Below are 22405 nucleotides of genomic sequence, written 5' to 3'. Positions count from 1 at the left end.
CAGTACCTGGATGAAGCTGTCTATTTGGATCCGCTCCAGTCCGGTTTCAGGCCTGGGTACAGCACAGAAACGGCATTGGTCGCGTTGGTGGATGATCTCTGGAGGGCTCAGGGTAGGGGTTATTCCTCTATCCTGGTCCTGTTAGATCTCTCAGTGGCTTTTGATACCATCGACCATGGTATCATGTTGCGCCGGCTGGAGGGACTGGGAGTGGGGGGCACCGTTTTGTGGTGGTTCTCCTATCTCTCCGACCGGTCGCAATCTGTGTTGACGGGGGCAGCGGTCGACCCCGAGGCGCCTTGTTTGTGGGGTGCCACAAGGGTCGATCCTCTCGCCCCTCCTGTTCAACATGTATGTGAAGCTGCTGGGTGAGATCATCCGTGGTGATCTCACCCAGCAGGTTTTGGGGTGGAGTTCCATCAGTACGCTGATGATACTCAGCTGTACATCTCCACCCCAGACAATCCCAACGATGCCTTGGAAGTGATGTCCCAGTGTTTGGAAGCCGTACGGGTCTGGATGGGGAGAAACAGGCTCCGACTCAACCCTTCTAAGACCGAGTGACTGTGGCTGCCGGCATCCCGGTATAGCCAGCTGGCACCATCGCTGGTTATTGGGGGCGAATCATTGGCCCCCACGGAAAGGGCTCGCAACTTGGGTGTCCTCCTGGACGCACGGCTGTCTTTAGAAGGGCATACGACGGCCGTGGCCAGGGGGGCCTTCTATCAGGTCCGCCTGATATGCCAGTTGCGCCCCTTTCTGGATCGGGACTCCCTACGCACAGTCACTCAGGCACTCTTCACCTCTCGTCTGGACTATTGTAAGGCTCTCTACATGGGGCTCCCCTTGGGGTGCACCCGGAGGCTCCAACTGGTGCAGAATGCGGCCACGCGGGGGATTATGGGAGCGACAGGGCGCTCCCATGTGACTCCTCTCCTGCGCGAGCTACATTGGCTCCTGGTGGACTTCCGGGTGCGCTTCAAGGTGTTGGTGATCACCTTTAAAGCGCTCCATGGCTTAGGGCCGGGGTATCTATGGGACCACCTCCTGCCACCAATTGCCTCCCACCGGCCAGTTCGCTCCCACAGAGAGGGCCTCCTCAGGGTGCCGTCGGCCAGGCAATGTCGGCTGGCGACCCCCAGGGGGAGAGCCTTCTCTGTGGTAGCACCCACCCTCTGGAACAATCTACCCCCAGAGATACGAGTGATCCCAGACCTCCGGACTTTTCGTTGGGCTCTCAAAACCTATTTTTTTCAGTTAGCCGGGCTGTCCTGATTTTATGATTGGTTTTAAATAATTTTGATATGGTTTTAATTGGAATGTTTTAAATTAATGGGCCAAATTTATTTAATTATTTTAAATTTATTTTAACTTTTGTATATAAAATGTTTTATTTTTTGGCTGTTCACCGCCCTGAGTCCGAAAGGAGAAGGGCGGTATAGAAATTTGAATAAAGATAAAGATAAAGAAGATAGTGTTTGGTAATCAGTCTGGGCAGCCCTAAATTTCGGAAACGTTACCCGAAATTACATCTCCCAAAGGGAGAAATTAGGTCCCAAAACATCTACTGCGCCTTTACAGAAGAACGAAGGGTTTATTAGTTCAAGTAAAACAAGGATTCAAAACAGAAAATGATAGCAGAGAAACGTTGGACTGGGCCACAAGATGTTGATGAGTCCGCTGAGAAAATTAGCTTTGAAGGAAGCCTTGAGCACCTGCAAAAATAAAATATTGTGTTTATTTCATCCTAGATTCCAATTTGAATACCTGATGCTTATGTTGATTCAATACAGGGAGCCCATAGCTATGCATAATTGGGGACATACTTGCACTGGAGGATGTATGACTTAATTCCTCCAGTAGGAGACCTCTACAGACTTTAGTGCATTCCACAATTGCTAGGAATCCTTCCAAAATATTGTCAATCTGGTCTTAGCATATTGTTTTTCACTCCTCTGAGACATGTCTTTTAAAAGAAGCATGTACATGTGTAATTTGGATTAATGTGTATGCACTTAATGGAATATACATGTATTTATGGAGAGCACAGATTATTTTGAGGAGCATCAACTTTGTTTAAATCATTAAGTCTCAATGAACAATTCATTCCAGTACTTTGACCAGAATATTTACATGTTTTATTAAATCTTTACAATCAGCAATTATAATCAAGTAGACAATTTTATATACAAAGATTATGTACACTTTGAACTCAGACTTTTACATCACAGTACACGTTTGCCCTTAGGGATATTGTATACGCTTAAAATCGCCAGACTGAAAAATCCAACAGTAGTGTTAACAAGCACCCCTTTAGACTTTTTCATAAATTACATCATAAGAAAATATATGGCTGTAAATTGGGCTGGTAAAAAGTCTTACAAAAATGTGGATGTATGGTATGCATTCATAGAATGTTCTCTCTTTATTCTACTGACTGTTGGGTATAATATCATCCCTCGGATCTCTTTTGTACCTGCACTAAGTAACCACACGGGAAAAAAGATGGAGACAAAACAAGCAGGTTAAGGAAGAGCCCAATGAGAGATGAACTAGTATTATGCCAACTTCTGCATGACTTCCCTTTAGGTTAGATGCATGCAAGTGGCTGACTTTCGTGCTTCTCATAAAACGTGCCAGAATGGTAGTCTAAAAAGGCTGATATGAAGATCTTAAATTAGGTAACTTCTCTCCAAAAAGCCGTTAATGTAGTTAATATGTAAACCTTTTTAATGTTGAGCAGGCTTATGGCTGTGATGAAGAACTAGATATATAAAAAGGACAAGCTATATCTGAGGTAGACTACCACCTTTCAGATGCTCCTTTCTAATGGCAAGCAAGTATTTCAATAATCCCTGAATCAATGAGAAAAACTCAAAGCATTTGCAGATATTTAATGGCAGGTGTAACCTAACATTCATGGTATGTATAGGAAACAGCAGGTGTGCAAACTCTTAATAAAGAGCTGCATTAATTAATAGTTAATGCAAGAGGTGGTGAAAATTTAGTGGTTGTTGTGCAGAAAGATATGAATCTGTCCAAAATGCTTTGTGAAGACACTACTAGTAAATGATCTTATCAGAAATAAAATGAGCAAGTCCTGCTACAGGATTAAAGAAAACAGCAGCTCGGTAAATTATTCTAAATCAGAAGAAATATTTTAAAAGCCTTTTACTAAAGGTGTTCCTATTCTGGATATGCAATACATTCCAGGTGTTTTTTATGTATTTTGTCAGCTCAAAACTCGTTCTCTACCATAGGGCCCTAAACTATCAAAGGGCACTTTAAAGAATCCGGTACTGATTCGCCTAGAGATTCCTAGTGCGTAAAAACCAAGCTTCATATCTAAACACAATTTGGGGTTCATTATATGCAAATAAAAACTTTTAAAAAGTTAAAGGACACTTGTTTTATTAATTCACTAAAACTCACAACCATTTGCATCCAATTCCTGTAAAAGTCTCACCTAGGTATCAAATTCCTAAAAACATTCTGATCTGTACATTTAAAAGGCTGCTTTACACACTGTAAATTTTTTGTAGGAGGACCTTTCAGCAGTTTGCTACCTACTGTACATACATAACCGCAATGTGGTTTTAATCATTTACTGTGTATCAATCTTTTGTGACCAAGAAACAACTCAGACACACGAGAGCAAAAGAATAATTCATTCCATCTTCAGTTCCCAGCTCAATTAGAATATAAAGCAGAACTGTCTTAACTCTCATACCATTGCAGTTGACCTTTTCCTGATACAGAAACCCACTCTTATCACTCAGTTCTATGGGGAAATAAAATGCTGCATTAGAGGGAAGCCATTGGTTCCCTCCAGAAATCTGCTATCCAATGCAATATTGGATAGTCAGGTTTCAGTACTAAGGAGCCTGCAGGGAGATGCAATGTAAGCGTACTTGCAGTATGACAAGCCTTCCCATACAACATATTGCATTTGAACATACGATCTTTGTCAATTTTTGCAACAAGTCAGCTATACATGAAAAGGCCAAGTATAGGGCGCAGTGCAATATGGCTGTGTCAAATTATTTGACTTTTTGCTTCCTCAAAGTAAAAAAAATGGGGGGGGAAATGAAATTATGTTAGGCAGTCTTATTTGCTTTGTTTGCTACACTGTTTTTTTTTTTTAAGGAAACTAAATTTAAACATAAGACATCTGTGAAACATGATTCTGTGAAATATTTCTGCTACAATTGAAAAAAAAAAAAAAACTATACTAACGACATGCAAAATGTCCTGAATTCAAAACATGCTGAGTTCAAACTGCTCTGTTCCAAGTTTGAACAGGACTTTTCCAGAAGTGCTCGGAGTGCAAAGCATAAAATACCTGCTATGAACCTAGATGAGGAAGGCATTCCAATAAGCACAGATCCACCCAATTTGAAGTCAAAAGGTTTCAAATTCAACATGTTTTGCATACCCCACACATGATACTAGTTTTTGCTTGGCTTTCTATTATGCTAAGGATGCATTATTTCTTGTTGAGATACTGACCACTTTTTATAGAAGGAAAACACACAAATTTTAAGATACGCACAGAATAGGATGATTTTGATGTAAGGCCCACTTAATTATAAAAAAATGCAGAACAAAATAAATTAAATCCTAATGCAAGATATTTCGTACCTTTTCCAGAGACTGGGAAGGATACTAAATTTGGCTCATTTTGAACTTGCCATTTCATGCACAACATTCAAAACCAAAGTGATGGGAGTGTAGAGCGCTTTTGTCCTATTATGCATAAACAACTTTAAGAATTATCCAGTTTTTCTTCTTCATTTTTTGTTAACAGAACACATTGTCTTTGGTTTATAAACTATCTTGTCTTGAATTAAGAAAAAGAATAACATCCAAGTGAATTGGTCATTCTTCAAAGTGATAAAATGGAAGAAGTGATAAGGAGGTACAGCACACTTACTACATTAAGTGGCACAAAACAATCACAGCTGCCCACTGCTTCGCCTTCATCATAAAGGCACAACAAACTATTTTCCACCAAGTCTCCAAAAAGACTTTGAGATACAATATTGACTCTCAAAAACAGCATTGTCACACCTGCCATTCGTGGCCTTTATAGGCCAAGATGTAAAGCTACAGCTGGCCATTCAGTCTCACTGGTGCATTAATCCCACTGCAGTCATTTCTTTGCCTCCCGAAGACTATGCTAAGCTAACCCACAACAATCTGAAACACAGGAAGGATTCATATCATTCCCTGAATGAACCTTCTGTATTACAGCACCATGCAAAGGAACTCTGCAAATGGGTCGATTGCACATTCCCATTTTTAAAAACAAGGTAAACAAAAAAAAAAAAAAAAAAACCCAGTTCAAATTATAACACATGCTGGCTTTTGCCAATAAAAACCTGGCTGCTTGTCACAATACTGAACAATTCTTTTTGAATTTCAGATATCAGGGCCATTATCTCCTTGGTGAAGTTCACAAGCAAAGTATTTAAAGTTATAGTTCATCTTTTTCCATCATTTCAAATGCTTCTATGTCTTCATTCCAATCAGCTAATATTGATTCCATAGATTGGTCTTTATTACTCCAGTTATTACTGGGACTGGAATCTGTCTCAATCGTTGACTGTTCCTCAGGATGATTATCCTGTTCTGATGCTTGACTGCTACTGCTAGTTTCCTGGAATTCAGGAGTACAAGAATCTTGGTTTGTTTGAGAAACACTGTTGCTGTCTGATTCTGCAAATGAGCTCATATCAGCTTCTCCTTCAGATTCTTGAGAGACCAAGTTCAAATCTGCTGAAATGTCTTCCATTTTCTGATTATGGGAATCATTATCAGATGACATCTGATCCACGGTTTCCATTTCCAAATCTTAGAAGTAAAGGGGAAAAAACAATTATTTAACACATTTCTAGTTTACTTCCAGCTAGAAGTACCATATTACCATAAGCAATATCAATTGACTTTTTCTTAACTATGATTAATAGTGTCAAAGTTAAACTCCCAAATGTACACCTTTTAGGTTCTTCAGATTTACATCTGTTAGATAAGTATTATAAAGAAATCAGTATAAATTACTTACTTGATTGCTAAAGCAAGGATAATGTTCTCCTCAAGAAACTGAGTAACCTAAATTTCCATGGGACCAAATTTTTCCCCTTAACCCAAGCAACTGCTTCTATCATATAAACATAAAAATAAACAGCCTAGCAGAATTCATCCAAAACCATGTTTACCTATTTTGAATCTAAATTTTCAAAGCATTCTAATATTAGGATGTACTTAGAATCCTAATCTCCAGCATTATTTGAAAAGAAATCTTTGATCACTACACTAGATTCCTGAAGCTAGAATTAAGAAACTAGTCATTGCCTCTCATAATTTATGTGCATCTAAAATATTCATCAAATTTTTGAGCTGTGGTGATTTTGGACAAAGCAGTGATGATACTGAAGAAAATACCTCAACTTTCTTAATGAGCGCACCCAACATAGGCATATTTCTATAACTAGATTTTGTACATTTCTTGTTGGATCAACATGTCAGCAGCATCCCAAAAACTTTTAAACATAAACTATCCATAAATTAAGGACTAGGTCTTGCTGACTAATTTACATTTTACTTAGTTGTAGTATCAGGAAACATCTCAAAATATCTTTTTATCTCTCTCTCTTGGTAAAGTATGTACAGATATTTTTAATACTTACTGCTATCAATAATGTAGTTTGGAATCGTTTTATCTTTAAATATAGTTGCTGACATTCCAAAGGTAGCACAAGGAGAAGGGAAAAAGTACATGTGCATAAATCCACAAACCCACCAATTTTCAATTAAGTTCATTTATTTACTTAGCATCTGCTTTAGAAAAAAAACCTCTCTAAATAAGATCTCAACAGGATTCAAACAACTATTTATATGTGTGTATTTATTTGTTAGATTTATAAAGCCATCCAACTCAAATAGTGTGACTCTGGGCAGCAAAAAGCATGAAAACAAACAACACCCCCTCCCACTATATAACATGAAAAAAAAACTTTATATAAATATAAAATACAAAATATAGAAATGGCAATGAACCATAACGGAATAACCAAAAGAGGACTCCATTCAACTGGCCTCTAATGGCAGGGGAGGTAAGGGAGCCAGCTCTTAACAACTTTCTTAAAAACGAGAGTTGGGCCTGTTGTGTATGGGTGAACACAATGTTCCAAAGAGGAGCAACCACAGAAAAGACATGATTCAGACATCCCATAAGAAAGAAAGGACTTGGGGCGTATCCTCCCTATGGGAGCATGTGGGGTGGGGAGACGTTCTTTGGATATGGTAGTCCCTCAAATAACCCAAGTCTATGCCATACTGGGTTTTTAAACTGACAACCATCACTTTGAATCGCATCTAGAAGATTATGAAAGCCAGTCCAGTTCACACAGTAGCAGTGTTACATAGCATAATGAAATGCGCTCATAACTACCCACATGCTGCATTCTGGACTAATTGAAGCTTCTGGATGGTCTCCATACACTGTAACTGAAGCTCCTGCAGTAGTCTACTTGGAAGGTGACTAAGGAGTGATTGATTGTGAGCAGGGCATCTCAGTCCAGGAATAGGTGCAACTAGCACACAAATTGCAGTTGTGCAAAGGCCTCACTTGCCAGAGCTGCCACCTGTTGAGCAGGAGCTATGAATTCAGGAGAATCCCCAGATTGTGCACTTAGTCTGAATAGGGTAGTGCCACCCTATTCAAAATTATGCAAACCCTTCAATTTCCAAATGAGTGGGTCCCCAAACCATAACTATTTAATTTTGGCAGAATTGAAGACAACTTATTCTTTTGTATCCAGGCCCTCACAAACTCCATACATGGGAAAGAACCTCAACAGCTTCACTGGACAGCCAGAGTCAGAGATGTATCACTGGATATCATTGCATATTGATGACTCTCCAAATCACAAATGACCTTTCCCAGTGGCCTCATGTAGACATATACAAGGAGGGTGGAGAGTATAGAGTACTGAGGCACCCCACAAGTAGCAGACCAGGGCTCAACCACTCCCCACCACCAACACTGACTAGAACTGGCCGTGGAGCAAGAAAAACCACTCAAAAACAGTGCCACACACTTCTTATACTCTAATCCTGAAATGGAGGCGACAAGGCTTTAATCTGATAGCAAACATATTCCCCATACAGCAGGAGAAAGTTAGGATCATACTTAACATTTACACACAGAAAGAGAATTCAAAGTAACTGAATTTAGTTTGTCAGAATTTATTTTATCCTTAACAATTAACTCTAATACTTCCTACTACCTTAGCTTAAATAGGAGTTAGGGTGAAGTTTCTCCCGAGTCTCTTTTAAAGTAGTGTTTTATTTTACTTCTGTTTAAAAGCCTCAAAACTCATAGCCCCAATTGTCAGAAATTTTAATTGCTCTTGTGATTTTGTGATAACCACTCTTCTATGTGATCAATTCTCAGAACTAAAAGGAGCCGAGGTGGCGCAGTGGTTAGAGTGCTGTACTGCAGCTACTTCAGCTGACTGCTAGTTCAGCAGATCAAATCTCACCGGCTCAAGATTGACTCAGCCTTCCATCCTTCCAAGGTGGGTAAAATGAGGACCCAGATTGTTGGGGACAATATGCTATTTAGTATACTGTCAATTGTTGTAAGCCACCCAGAGTCCTCGGAGAGTGGGCAGCATAGAATTATGATTAATAAAAAAATAAAGAAATAAATAACCTTAAAGGTTGCAAAATTTCTATTGAGAGTCATGGTTTTTGGAAACTACCTGGTGCTTTTTTCACATTACTATTTTTTTCCTATGCATTTCCCCCCTTATATTTACTATATTTACTATACTTTGCTTTTATGACTTCTCTTGGATTATAAATAAATACAAAATATTATTTTCTAGTTCCTCTGGAAGGGTACCAGATTTTAATATAATCAATATTCTTACATTATGAAAATATACTTTAATATAATTATTGGCATATATTTAAAATATGTATTTTCTTATTTAAATATATTTCAGTAATTATATTAAAGTATATTTTCATAATGTAAGAATATTGATTATATTAAAATACCCAAATTAGTTCAGTAACAAGAAATATTTTTTTTTGAAGTACTGTATCAATAGGTACCATTCCAAGCTGCAAGCAATAGTATATTAGTTTGCAATATAGTTGCTATCTTAAAATAATTTCTGATTAGTTAAGGAGATACATCCTAGCTCTTTCTCTATACTAAACTTTTCTTTAAATTTGGGCAAACAAAAGTATACTTTGAACTGTTTTCTCACTTCAACAGAAAAGAAAAGTTTCCACAGATAAGAACTAGCATCAGAGATGCTAGTGGTGTATGTATAGAAGCTGCACACATATATTTACATTGTTTTTCATTTCAGATGGTACCAATGGGATAATAGGGGCAAAGGAATACACCAATACTCTTTTAAGTGCCTTGGCCTGACAGTATAAAAATGAAGATTCAATCATCCAGGCCAAAAGTATCTAAAAAGGTTAAATCATGGCAACTGGACCAAAGTTTGTTAAACTGAGATGTTTCATTACTTATCCTAATTTTTTCAGACAAGAAAAGCTTTTTGATGGAAGAAGTAACTTGGATGAGTAATGAAATGTCTCAGTTTAATAAACTTGGGTCCAGTTGTTAATCTTTTTAGATACTTGATCTGACAGAAATTATAATTTGAAATAGCAGTCATTTCCAGGGAAAAGTATGAATGCCTAATAGAGACAACTCTTGGTTGTTTATACAAACAAAACATATGTATGATAAAATTTGGAATTTGAACTATAAATTTGCTATAATCTCCAAAACCCCATTTTCTATTATACGTATTTCAGAATTTTCTCTAGCATTTTTCAAGAACCTAGAAGTACTCAGTAGACTTTGTAAGACCAAAGTCTTTCAATTAAAATTTTTGGGTTAAACATGCATTTATTTAATAATTAAAAATAATTCAACTCAAATGTCCTCCAGACTTAGAAAAAATACCCAATGAAATTATGCTGTTTCTGGATACTTGTACACTAATCTAAAAGTTTGGCATTGCAATACTTTGCATGAAATGTTCTTTAAAGAAATAACAAAATATTCAGGTTGAAAACGAAAAAAGGTCTTCACGAGGTTGCAGTTGGTTAATTCAGGCTTCAAAATCCACAGGGATTTTGATGAGAATTTGCTACAAGAAAGACTGTCCTAATTTTAGTCTGTTACATGATATCAGCAAAGGTACATTTGCAGCAACAAAGCTTGTTTGCATTACAAGTTATGATCATCTGATCTTTCTAGTATGCTTAAAAATGTAGATTGATTTTGCTGTGTAGGACCACGGCCCACTAAATAAATTCATCTTTAATATTTAGCATTGTTTTTAAAATGCTATTTTCAAGATTGTAGAATGAACATTCACTGATAAACTTTACCAAGTTCACATTCATATCAAGATGCATTTTTCTTCTCTAAACCTATATTATGTACATCTGTGGGCTTGAACTGGCAAGCAGAAAAGTTGATTGCTGTGCTTCAAGTATTATCATGGAGGGCCATAAAAACAGAAATCAGTTCACTGTATTCTTACATAGACAGCTTAGGAGCTACTAATTTTAATATCCCTGAAGTTGCAAAGGTAAACCTACATCATTTCCTTAATTAACTACAATGGGTAAGGCACTGCACCTTACACATTTTTTTTCTAAAATGTTTTGTTTAAAAGATATATTTATTTTGTGATGCAGAGTAAGGATTCGCTTATAGAAATTCAGTCACAGTATTTAATAAATAATGTTATTTCAGAAAGCCTGGCATAGATTTCCATTTATTAGCTTCAAAAGCTTCACTTTCAATTGATTAAATTTTCCTTCTAATTCTCTCTCTGTATTCTCCACAACTGAAATTTAAGACTACAGGTAGTCCTCAATTAATGGTGGGGACTGGAATTGCCATCGCTAAGCGATGCAAACATAAATTGTGTCACGTGACTATACTGTTTAGCGATGGTAATTCCAGCAGTCCTGATTGCTGACATTAAGTGAGGACTGCATAGCCTGTTAAGCAAGGACCTCCTGTGACTCAACTTTGACTTCCTGCCAGTTTTTCCATTGACTTTGCTTGTGAGAAGCTAGCAGGGACCATTGAAAATCACATGACCACGGGGACACAGCAACAGCGGGAACTGAGAGGCCCAGTTGTAACTCCCACTCATTTAGTGTTATTGTAAATATGAACAGTCACTGATCATTAAATAAATAGTACTGTATGACTCATTGGGATTGCTTTTAATCTTAACAAAGATATACTTTTACCTCCTTTTCTTTATCAGAAAGCAGCAATTTTGTCCTTACCTCTGTCTTTTGCTTTATCTGAAAGCAGCACTTCTACACCTTCATACGACTGAATGGCATCAAGAATAATATTTCCTTCTTTGTTGAAAAGAAACAGCATGGGGATAGTGATATCGTCTGTATTCTTGCCATCACCCGCCATTTGAAAAAGGGGAGCTGTATCACTGCTACTTCCTTCATTATCATCTAGGTAGAGCAAACATAATTTTTTCCAATAAAATTTCCAGTGGAAATTTCCATCATTTGTACCACATCCACATCGTTATTGAGCATTTTATATGTGCAAGTAATAGACCTGATGTATTTTTTCATGGCAGCAATAATCTTTGGGAAATTATTTTAAAAGAAATAGGGACACCACAACTTGTGTAATCTATGAAGTACAAATACTCATAAGGTTTTTAAAAACATTTTAGATCTATTTTTCAAGATGTTGTGGAAAGGTGCTGATTTTGTACAATGGGTAATATCAACTACTTAATACTGCAAGCTGTCGTAAAGAGAATCCAAATCCTGGATGCACAATTAAAAATTACACAGAGAACTTCTACTGATATACTTTGAACACACATATATGTTTGTGTTCACACATGCATGCATCTCTAAGCAACAAGACCTAAAATAATGTGTTTTAACTCAGTTTCTCTACAGCAGAGATGTCAAACTGGCGATCCGCAGGCCATGCCCACCCCAGCTCCATGAATGGGAAAAATGTCACAAAATGTCATGTGATGGCAAATGTGACACAAGTTTGATATCCGTGCTCTACAGCTTCTGACCCACCACCCAAGTCATAATACATGCTTAGAAAGGGAGTACAATATGAAATATCCCACTCTAAAAAGGAAAGGCCAAGATTCACTAAGCTAGCACAAGACACCAGAACCTAGGCAACTATTTGGACTGCTCTTCTTACATCTATCTATTGCATCTGTGCCATTTGTCATTTGGCTTTCTTTGCCAACAGAAAGTACATGTGTAAGTAAAGTAAACTTGTGGCTGGCCAATCTATTTCTCTACTCCGCTTGGCATACAGTTCAGATATCAATACAGGTAATCCTCAATTTACCACAGTTCATTTAATGAACGTTGAACTTTGCCATTCAAAGTTACAACGGCATTGAAAAAAGTGACTTATCATTTTTCACAGTTACCACCTTTGTAGCATCCCCATGATCATGTGATCAAAATTCAGATGCTTGGCAACTAGTTCATAGTTATGACCCTTGTTGTGTCCCAAAGTCATGTGATCACCTCTTGCAATCTTTTGACAAGTAAACTCAATGGGGAAGCCAGAGTCACTTAACGGCTATGTTACTAACTTAACAACTGCAGTGATTCACTTAACAACTGTGGCAAGAAAAGTGGTAAAATGGGGCAAAATTCACTTAACAAATGTCTCACTTAACAACAGAAATTTAGGGCTCCATCGTGGTCGTAAGTCAAGGACTACCTGTACAATCTTAAAACACTGAAGTCTTAAGACAGCAAGTGCTGAAGCTGTTCAAGGAATCCTATCTGTTTCGATGTTAAATAGGGGTCATTATATAACCCATTCGTATAATCTCCTAGAGTCCAAGTTTCATACCTGCCTGTGACCATTCAGAAAATATACATTGAAAAGTTTGCATAACTTTGAATAATTTACCAATAACGATGCCGCCTATAGCCCCAGCTTTTTGGATGTTCCGGGCCTTTTCAGCAAACATGCACTGCCCTCTTTGCATCAGAGCAATTTTTTCCATCAGTGCTTCTGGATTGGTAATCTCAGAGCATCCATTATATGGTTTACTGACTGCAACAAATCCTCTTGTCTGTGGAAGAGATTAAAAGCTTTAGCCTACAATATTCAAGCCTGTAGAACATTTGCATTCCACCAGCAAAACATAAGAACAGCTTCCTAGCAAATATATCTATCAGGTCTAACACAAAATTCAATATGTATAAATCCACTGAAATCAATTAACTTAAACCACATTGGAACATAGCGAGTAATTTTCAAACACAGACATTTAATAAAAAAATGTTTTTCTTAATTTATATTTATGCTTAATAACAATAAGATTCTTAGGCTAAATAAGAATAATTATATCAATCCTAGGAACATTTTGAAGCTGCTTTATTAATTTATCATATAACAAAAGGGGGTATAAAATATTTTAAATATTTTAAATTGAGTACCTGATATGGTGTTACATAATCTTGCAGCGCTGGTCCAAATTGGTACATTTTTTAATATGAATTCCTATATGAATTTTAAATAACCAACAAAAATCTGCTTGTCATGATAGATTAACATTGTCTAGCTCATTATGAATCTGAGATAATCATATTCAGCATAAAATTAGAAGAAACGGAAGGCAGTTATATTCATTTGCTGAATATCTCCACTATGTTTAGTATAAAATATGAACAGACTGCAGCCCCCATATGTTGGACTTTCAACCAATATGGGCAGTGGTGGAAGATATTAGGATTTGTAGCTCAACAGCAAAGTGACCATCTCTGCTAAATACAGTTGAACATGATATTCTTCTGGAAAAGAACACTCTTGCATTGAAATAGCTTCCAACCTATTTTACATATTAGCTAACAACACATAACTGAGAAAGTACAACATAAATGCAATGTTCATCTTTTTATAAAAATATACACAGCCAAAAGGCAAGGAGCCAAAAACCTAAGTCTTTTGTAGCATCTGGTAATTTAGAATGCAAAGGTTTGAATCAGATGACACCCAAATTAACCCATAATTTTAGTTTTGACAAGACTTAATAGGAAAGCATGCAAGACAAGCCCATAGTCAAACTAATCCAATCAAAAAAGTTGCAGGCTAGGTTAAATTGTATGTGCATTCAAGTTGTATATCTTGCTGCAGTTAATCACTGAACCACTTGTTGAAGTTGAAAACATTTTTTAGTATTTATATTGTAAACTGGATTGAATTTTCTATGTGCATCAGTGCTACAATGAAGATTTTCTTAATCCAATCTGATCTCTGGGGTTATAAAGCCAAATATAAGACAAGATTGTTGCCAAGCAGTTATTCAACTGGGACTGGTAACCTATTCTATTCTTCTGATTCGGTATTATAAAATCACAGGAAGATTCAGAGGTTCCCTCTAAGTTATAATCAAATCAAAAAGGCAAATAGTACATATTTGGAGCATTTATTATATTGCATATCAACCAAATGTGCTTGATCTACAACAGAACTGTGTAAATTGTTTCAAGCTCAAAATGTTTTGTTCTGTCTTCACAGGAGGTGTTCCAAATTGAAAACAAAGGAATTTCAATACCCCATTGCAAGCTTGAAATATTTTGCACACTTCTAACAACAACAAATGAGATTCCAAATAGCATCTCTAAAAATTTGCCAGCGGAAAAGAGGGAGAACAATGCCAAAAAGAAAAAAGAAAGAAAATGTTTTTGCATTTAACAGAGGCAAGGATTTCAAGTAGCTTGGACAAACCTTTTTTATGATACTATTTTCCAAACTTTTGGATTCCTTACAGATGTGCCATATTTTGTTTATACTAATTCAAATCATTTTGTTTAGTACTTGTGTAATATGAAAAGAAGAATCTTTGGGGGGGGGTGTTTCCATTATCTCACTAATTTGGGTGGTGGGCATATCATGTTACAAGCATGTGTCATCTCTGTTTCATGAGATGTACTGGTTGCACTTTGCTTCCAGTTACAATTTGTGCCAATTATGACCTACAATATTAATGGGACCCAGTTATCCAAGAGATTTTCTATTTTCAATAGTTTTTGCCTGCCCAGTAAGATTAGGCAAAATGGTCATCAATTAAAGAATGTGATATATTGAGGCCTGGCTAGCATGCCTCCTCTATTGTGGTACTTTCCCCTGGAACAGCATCTCTCTGCAGTTTCTTATAACTCCTATCTTAAAGCTGTTTCTAAGTTGTCAAAAATCCACATGAAAAATCCAAGCCTTTGTTAGTTTTTTAACAGGTTTCAGGCATATATGGTCATTCGACTTTTCTGGAGATACTTTTTTATTCTTTAGGGTTTTTTGTGTGAATTATAAGCTTCTCAGAGCCTTTTTGAAGTCAGGTGATCTCCAGATCAAATAAATAAATAAAATGTCTTTTTAGCATTAACTGATTATTTGCTAGCTACTAAAAAAATGAAGATATCATATGGGCTCCTTTTATGCAAGTTAATAAGCCTCTTTTCGAAATAAAACACTTCATAGCAAACTTTAAGATATTCTTGAATACCATATTTTTCGGAGTATAAGAAGCACTTTTTTCTTTCCTAAAAGAGGCTGAAAATTTGGGTGCGTCTTATACTCTGAATGTAACCCTGCCCACCTGCCGGCCCTCACTCTTTGGCCTCCGCGTGTCCTCTTCCTGGCTGCAGAGATTGCCACTGATAATGACTTGTGTTTTTGGGCTCTGCACGTTGCGTTTTCAGCCTCCAAACACTCTGTTTGAGAGCCCTTCAAGGCTGCGGGGATCACCAAAGCACATCGCCAATCGCTGCCCAAAAATGTGATGCGTTTGGAGGCTGAAAACGCAACCCGCGGAGCCCCAAATGGTTACCCAGAACAGCGGCAGTCTTCTCTTACCCCTTCCATGCTTCGCCTGCTTTAGTTGCTGGAGCTCCCTCTGACAATCAGCTGAGCCTTTGAAGCTATTTTTTAGCCCAACCAGCCCCAACCTCAAAAATAGTGAGTGAACTAATGTGCTGAAGCTGACCAGGCTAAGGATGCTAGCCAGATAAGCAGGCAGAATCTGGTAGGCAGAATTTTCCCCCATTTCCCCGCAAAAAAACTAGGTGCGTCTTATACTCCGAAAATACAGGTACATGTCAATAACTTCACATTCTGCATTTACATGTACCACAAAATATAAGATGTAGGTTAAGTAAAATTTCAAAGGCAACACATACACCAGATTGGTGCTTAGACAGATCCATTCCAAACTGTGCAGGTCCTGCTGTCAAAACTACCCGGCCAAAGAATGGATGGGAAATAATTTGAACTGCACGTGGAGGTAACTGCTGCTCTTTTTGTTGTTGGCTGGATAACTCAATCATTTCTTGCATGAACCGTAAGCCATCTTCAGCATCTAATGAACTTGCTGCCTAATAAAAGTAAAAAAAGTTAATATTTTAATTAGCATTTTCCAGAGCCTTCTACTAAATCCAAAATAACCAAGAGATATTTGGAGAGAGATCTTTATAACTGAATTGGTCTAATGGTTGGTTCAAAGAGTTTTAAAACAATTATTCTTTAAGAAGGAATTTCAAAGTCACTGGTGCCACCATAAAGATTATTTAGGTCCTGGTCTCATATATATATATATATATATATATATATATATATGAGATATATATGATATAAATATGATATATATATGATATATATATGATATATATATATAATTAACTTTAATTTTCCTATGATTTTAACCTGTCTCTCATGAAACTATTAGCACCATGACAACCAAGCATGAATAAGTAATTATAGGGGCCTGGTGGCTCAGCAGACTAAAAGCATTGTGATTAACACCAGCTGTCTGCAATTACTGTAAGTTCGAATCTCACCAGGCTCAAGGTTGACTCAGCCTTCCATCCTTTCTAAGGTAGGTAAAATGAGGACCCAGTTTGTGGGGGCAATAAGCTGACTTTGTATAAATGTACAAAAGTATGAAGGCTATTGCATAACGCATTGTAAGCCGCCCTGAGTCTCCGGAGAAGGGCGGCATATAAATCAAATTAAAAATAATAATAATAATAATATATCTATTATCTCTAGGATAAATAGCATGAAGAAATATGTATTGTCCAAATAGTTCACAGACGTTAGAGCAAGCATTTCAAAAATTATTTTATAAGACTTATAATACATCAATGAAAAGAAGGTTAAGGCAAAGTGAGACCTTACTTGGATAGCATGCTGCACCAGTTGTACTCGTCCATCTTTGAGATGAATCAAACTGACTCCCATCTTTTTCAGTATCTCTAAATGTTCAGGATTACTGGCCATGAAATCCCTGGCTCTCAGCGGAGGCTTTGGTCCACTGCCTAAACCCTCTTCCCTGAAAAAAAGACAAGCAAAGCAAGTGCTATCAACATTTTAAGATATGAACGGATTGGGTCCCAATATAAAGCAGCCATGCACACTTGCTAATCACATGGCAAACGGCCAGTAAACTGTCAGAAGCCCAACTGCACAGAAGACATACAAAGTCATTTTCTTGTCTCTTTCCCTAAGATAACAGCAGCATCAGCAGGCAGGGAGGGAGAACCAGAATGCACAACCATTGTAAATTGTTCCAATATTGTTTCTTTTTGCCCTTTTTATTTTCTGGTTTCTTTCCATTACTCACTCTGTTGAGTAGTTAATTTGCGCATATTATTTCAAGGGGTTATGTACTGAAAAAAATTACAGGGATTTGCCAAAACTTTTCAATAAGAATTCTGCTTGTGAAAATTAGATGTTAGGGAAGCAACCTCCACAAGGGTAATTACCATATTTTCTGGCGTATAAAACGACTTTTTAACACATGAAAATCTTCTCAAAAGTCAGAGGTCGTCTTATACGCTGGGTGTCGTTCTCCTATAACCAAGTTGATGAGCCTTAAATGGCTCTGGTGATCCAAGCTCTGACGATCCCAGCTGCGCTGCCTGCTAATCAGGCAACGCAGCTGGGATCGCCAGAGCCATGTAAAAGGAAAAAAGTTTTCCCCCTCCAGCTTGCTTACCTTAGCTTCTAGTCGCAACGCTTGCCTTGCTTCGCTTGCCTGAATCCATTCCATCAGCAAGCCACTCCCTGCCTGCAATCAAGCAGGCAGGGAGTTGTGGACTTCAACTCCCAGAATTCCTCAGCCAGCAAAACAAAGCTGGCTGAGGAATTCTGGGAGTTGAAGTCTACAAGTCTTAAAGTTGCCAAGGTTGGAGACCCCTGTTCTATTGGGTAAGTTTTTTTCCCCTTTGGGAGCTTTAAAAAAATAGTTAATTGGGGTTTTTTTTAGTTATTCTTTTTTAGACCTAGCCATTTAAAGTTTAGGAAGTTTTAAATTTAGTTTTCATATAAAAATAAAAATAAAATAAAATAAAATAATATTTATGCAGCTTTCTGAGATTTAGTGTGTTTCTGTAGTGTTTCACTCTAACTACACAAACACACAAAATCTCACAAAGCTGTATGTGGAATTTTATGTGTGTAAAGTGTGAAAGTTATTTTTTTGGGGGGCTTTTTGTGGCTGTGTGAGGTTCCTGCTTGTTACAGGGGCCATTTTGGATCTAGCACAGCTGCTTTTACATTGTGGGTGAGCCAGTTGATGTTTTTTAATTTTTATTTGGTGTGTGTTGGAAGAGGGGTAGTCTTATACTGCGAGTATAGCCTAAACCCTATATTTTAATAGGAAAAGTCGGGGGTCGTCTTATACACCCAGTCGTCTTATACGCCGGAAAATATGGGTATATTTATATAATTGCATTTATACAACTTGTTAGCCTAGCAAAAATTAGTAATAAAACATTAATAGCAGGATTTAATTTTGCAAAACAAACATGTGGATTAACATAATCATTTTCCTATTTATCTTCCTTTAAAACCCCAATGGAAAATAGAAACAACTCTTACATTCTTGAAATACTCCTAGGGCAGCTCTTGTCCACCACATTTTTCAGGGGTTCCCTTATACTCTGAGCATACATGGGATCATTGGGAAACAGTATTTGGGTGTTAGGACAAGTCCAATCAAAATTACTGTCATCCAGCTCCATGTATTCTGTAGTCTGTAGGAAAAAAGGACATACACAGCCTGCTAAATTTAGAGTTACATTTTAATGCCTATAAATCATCACATTTTAGGAAATTGACCATCCAAATGCATAAAAATGATATGTGGACAGAGGCAGACTCTTCTTCCAACCGATCAAGATTTTATGTTCAAATTTCATAATCATATTCTGCATACTCTCTGCGAACAGAGAGTAAGAACAGAATGAATACTTAAGAACAAATGATTAATTTAATTAGACTGAAAGATTTGCAATGCAGAACTCACAATATTTTTTACCAGGGCTGTTTGGTTTGCAGTAGATAGCCAAAGAGGTAGCAAATGAGCCTCTGTAGTAAAAATGTAGTCTTCAATATCAAAAGTTAGGTCTTCTTTATCAGCAAACAGCAGGTATAAATATTTGAACATTTCAGCTAGGAAGAAAGAATCCATCCTACAAAAAGAAGAAAGAGAACATGCATTTACATATATATTACTTCTTTTTGATGTTTTCATTTTCCTGCACTTCTAACAAATCTTTAATAAAGTAGCTAAAGAACAATTACTAATCACAGCTTTATCATCTAGATTATGTTACCCACAATTTCAAAACTGTACATACGGATATATTTAATTGAGCAATGCAATATTTAAACAAAGTACCATGTTTTCCCAAAAATAAGACAGGGTCTTATTTTCTTTTGATTTCCCCCCCCCAATAAGGGCTTGGCCTTATTATTGGGAGGTCTTATTATTTTGGGGGTGCAGGAGGCGGTGAGTGTGGGACTGGATGTCCTGTTGCTGCCGTCGCCTCCCCTCCCTGTTCTTCGTGCTGGCCGAGCGGCCCAACACGCCCCACACCACCCCAATGGCAACAGCTGCTTCCCTTCCCCGCCGTCTCTTTTACGAGAGGGGTGACAGGTGAGGCGGGGGAGAAGTGAGACGTGTGGAGCGACACGTTGCTCCCCTTGCCGTCTCTTCTCCCGCCCCCACCGGGCATCACAGGGCTTCTGCCCCTTGCTTAGCCACCCTCCCCCTTTAGGGATGCAATTTGGGGGTGGCAGGTAGGGCGGGTGAGAAGTGAGATGCACATCTTACCTTTCCAGCTCCGTTGCATTCCTCGCCATTGTATCCAACAGGGAAACACGCTGTAAAAGAAAACCTTCTCACGAGTTCAATCAAACTTCTCAAACTCGCGATAAGGTTTTCTTTTACAGCGTGTTTCCATGGACACAACGGCGAGGAAAGCGATGGAGCTTGAAAGGTCTCATGGCCCAACATGTCCCACCGTGTTTGCGAGTTCGAAAAGTTTGATTGTTCCCCCCTCACCTCCCCCCTCACCTCAATTCATTTTGGTTGCTCAGCAAGCAACCAGAGGAAATGGTGGGACCGGCACTTACATGCGCATGCATGTAATTAGTTGGGGGGGGGGGGCTTATATTATTGCATGCACTGAAAAGCCCGATTGGGTTTATTATCCGGACATGTCTTATTTTCAGGAAAACACGGTATATAGTGCAAAAAATTGTCCAGCCTGCAAAAGTGTTTACAGAATTGCACATGCATTTCCTCTCTTGGTGTTATGGACCCTAGCTATGGACTTATTTTTCCAGTTTCTATTATAAAGTCTTAAATATGTTTATTTTAAAATTTTCATTAGCTGTCTTGGAGGTTCCTCTATGGAAATATTTTCCCAAGATGATAATTGAATGTTATTTTACATATGCTTAAATAATAAAATAGTAACATTAAAAAGAAAAAATCCTACTAGCATAAAATCCTATTTTTCCCAATGTTCTTTGACAGGCAAATGAGCATCAACATTTTTAAATTGAATTTTACAGACTTTTGTCTCAAGATTTTTGAAAAATTCAGTTACCTGTCCTCATGACTTCCGGTGCGAACATCCTTCATAGCAGCAAATCCACAAGGTACTCGTGCATATTTATTTAAGTTTTCAATGAGAGTTTTTCCTACTTCTAAATAATAGGGATCTCCGGTAGCCTATTTTCAGGGAAATAATTTGGATTAATATATTACATTGATTAAAGCCCTAACTGCATTACTCTGATATTCAATCTCTGATGTATTTTAAGGTTTTGATCTAAAGTCATAATGTCTAAAACATAATAGAAATTTTAACCTGTTAATAACCATAGTTAGAGGCAGCTTCTGTAACTTTAAAGAAAATTCTCAATTATTTTTGTTGTGGAAATATCACAATATCTCAGTAGAACTGCATGCTAATTATCTTAATTCCAATATGCTTTAAAATATAGTTTTAGTCTTCCAACAAAAACTCAAAGTACACTCCAGAATTATTTTCTGTATTGTTAAATCAAATCAAATCAAATCAATTTAAATTTTATTTTAATAGCAGGTTGGTCACAAATGTCAGACTCAAATCATAAACTGCCACCTATGTAGGCTAAAATTAAGGATTCCAGAAATCCAGAACTTCCATCAAAACAGTCAGCCCAGTGCTTAAATTATGCTGAAATAACGATAACCACCCCTCCTGCTATCCTAGCATCTGCTAAAATTAAGAAAGGTTTTGTTTTCCAGTGCAGTAATTACACTTAGCTAGCAAACCTCCTAATCATCAAATAAGATGTTTTTTCCCTAAACCATCTAGCTACTGCTATCTGTCAGCATAACCAATTTCACAGAAATATTTTTCATCACTCAGACTTGAACAACAAAGCATATCTAGCTTTCTTAGATAACAGGAGGCAAAATGAGTTCTGCAAAGAGAAGATACTCCATATATTTCATTTAATTTTTAATGCGTTTCCTGCTATTTTCTAGAATGTAACGTATCTTGAATTTGAAGAACCTTACTTTATACAAGAAATATGTGCTTTCTGCAAATTCTGGCCGTAAAGGATGCTGAGCCCAATGAACCCGGAAGTCTGTTGTAAATGCCTGAACAAGACAAGTGGAAAGGTAAAAATACTCAATTATTCTTCTTTGAAGGAATAACTTCTAGCATACTGGGATCCTGCAAAAAATTAATCAAAATATCCCAAAATTGCTATATTGTCCTGCAAAGAAACAGAAATCTTCTGAAACTTGGCTTATCTTTTAAAAAGCTAACCACTAAGTATCTAAATATCAAACAGATGCCATCAAGTCATACAATGATGACCCCTGTCTTAAGTCTGCTTCTACTGGACCAACTCTCAAATGAATGAAACAGAACGCACAGACATTTTTGGCACAATACATTAAAAGAGGCTCAAAAGACATTTTCAACATGTACAGCAAAATTCAGAATGGACAATTCAGTTATGGAC

The 22405-nt window shown here is 37.4% G+C and overlaps 1 protein-coding gene across 2 annotated transcripts in view; it reads right to left on the bottom strand.

The window, feature by feature from the left end:
* Positions 1-2115: 2115 nt before the first annotated feature.
* The window catches only part of EDEM3 (ER degradation enhancing alpha-mannosidase like protein 3), a 39828-nt gene continuing 19538 nt past the window's right edge, over positions 2116-22405 (bottom strand). The window contains exons 12-21 of one of the 2 annotated variants that reach the window (XM_034409623.3): positions 21951-22034; positions 20989-21113; positions 19398-19563; positions 18971-19125; positions 17267-17420; positions 16270-16464; positions 12998-13163; positions 11350-11535; positions 6690-6737; positions 2116-5853 (exon numbers count right to left, since the gene is read on the bottom strand). In XM_034409623.3, coding sequence (XP_034265514.1) covers positions 5477-5853; positions 6690-6737; positions 11350-11535; positions 12998-13163; positions 16270-16464; positions 17267-17420; positions 18971-19125; positions 19398-19563; positions 20989-21113; positions 21951-22034 — 1656 coding nt within the window. In that variant the 3' untranslated portion in view covers positions 2116-5476. The remainder of the gene's footprint in view (positions 5854-6689; positions 6738-11349; positions 11536-12997; positions 13164-16269; positions 16465-17266; positions 17421-18970; positions 19126-19397; positions 19564-20988; positions 21114-21950; positions 22035-22405) is intronic. The other variant, XM_034409624.3, reaches the window with a different exon arrangement.

The sequence above is a fragment of the Pantherophis guttatus genome, chromosome 3, assembly GCF_059756535.1.
Source record: "Pantherophis guttatus breed Tessera chromosome 3, ASM5975653v1, whole genome shotgun sequence".
Classification (NCBI taxonomy): Eukaryota; Metazoa; Chordata; class Lepidosauria; order Squamata; family Colubridae; genus Pantherophis; species Pantherophis guttatus.
Note: the sequence above shows the minus strand (reverse complement) of the source record. Positions and strands in the feature narration are given on the sequence as shown.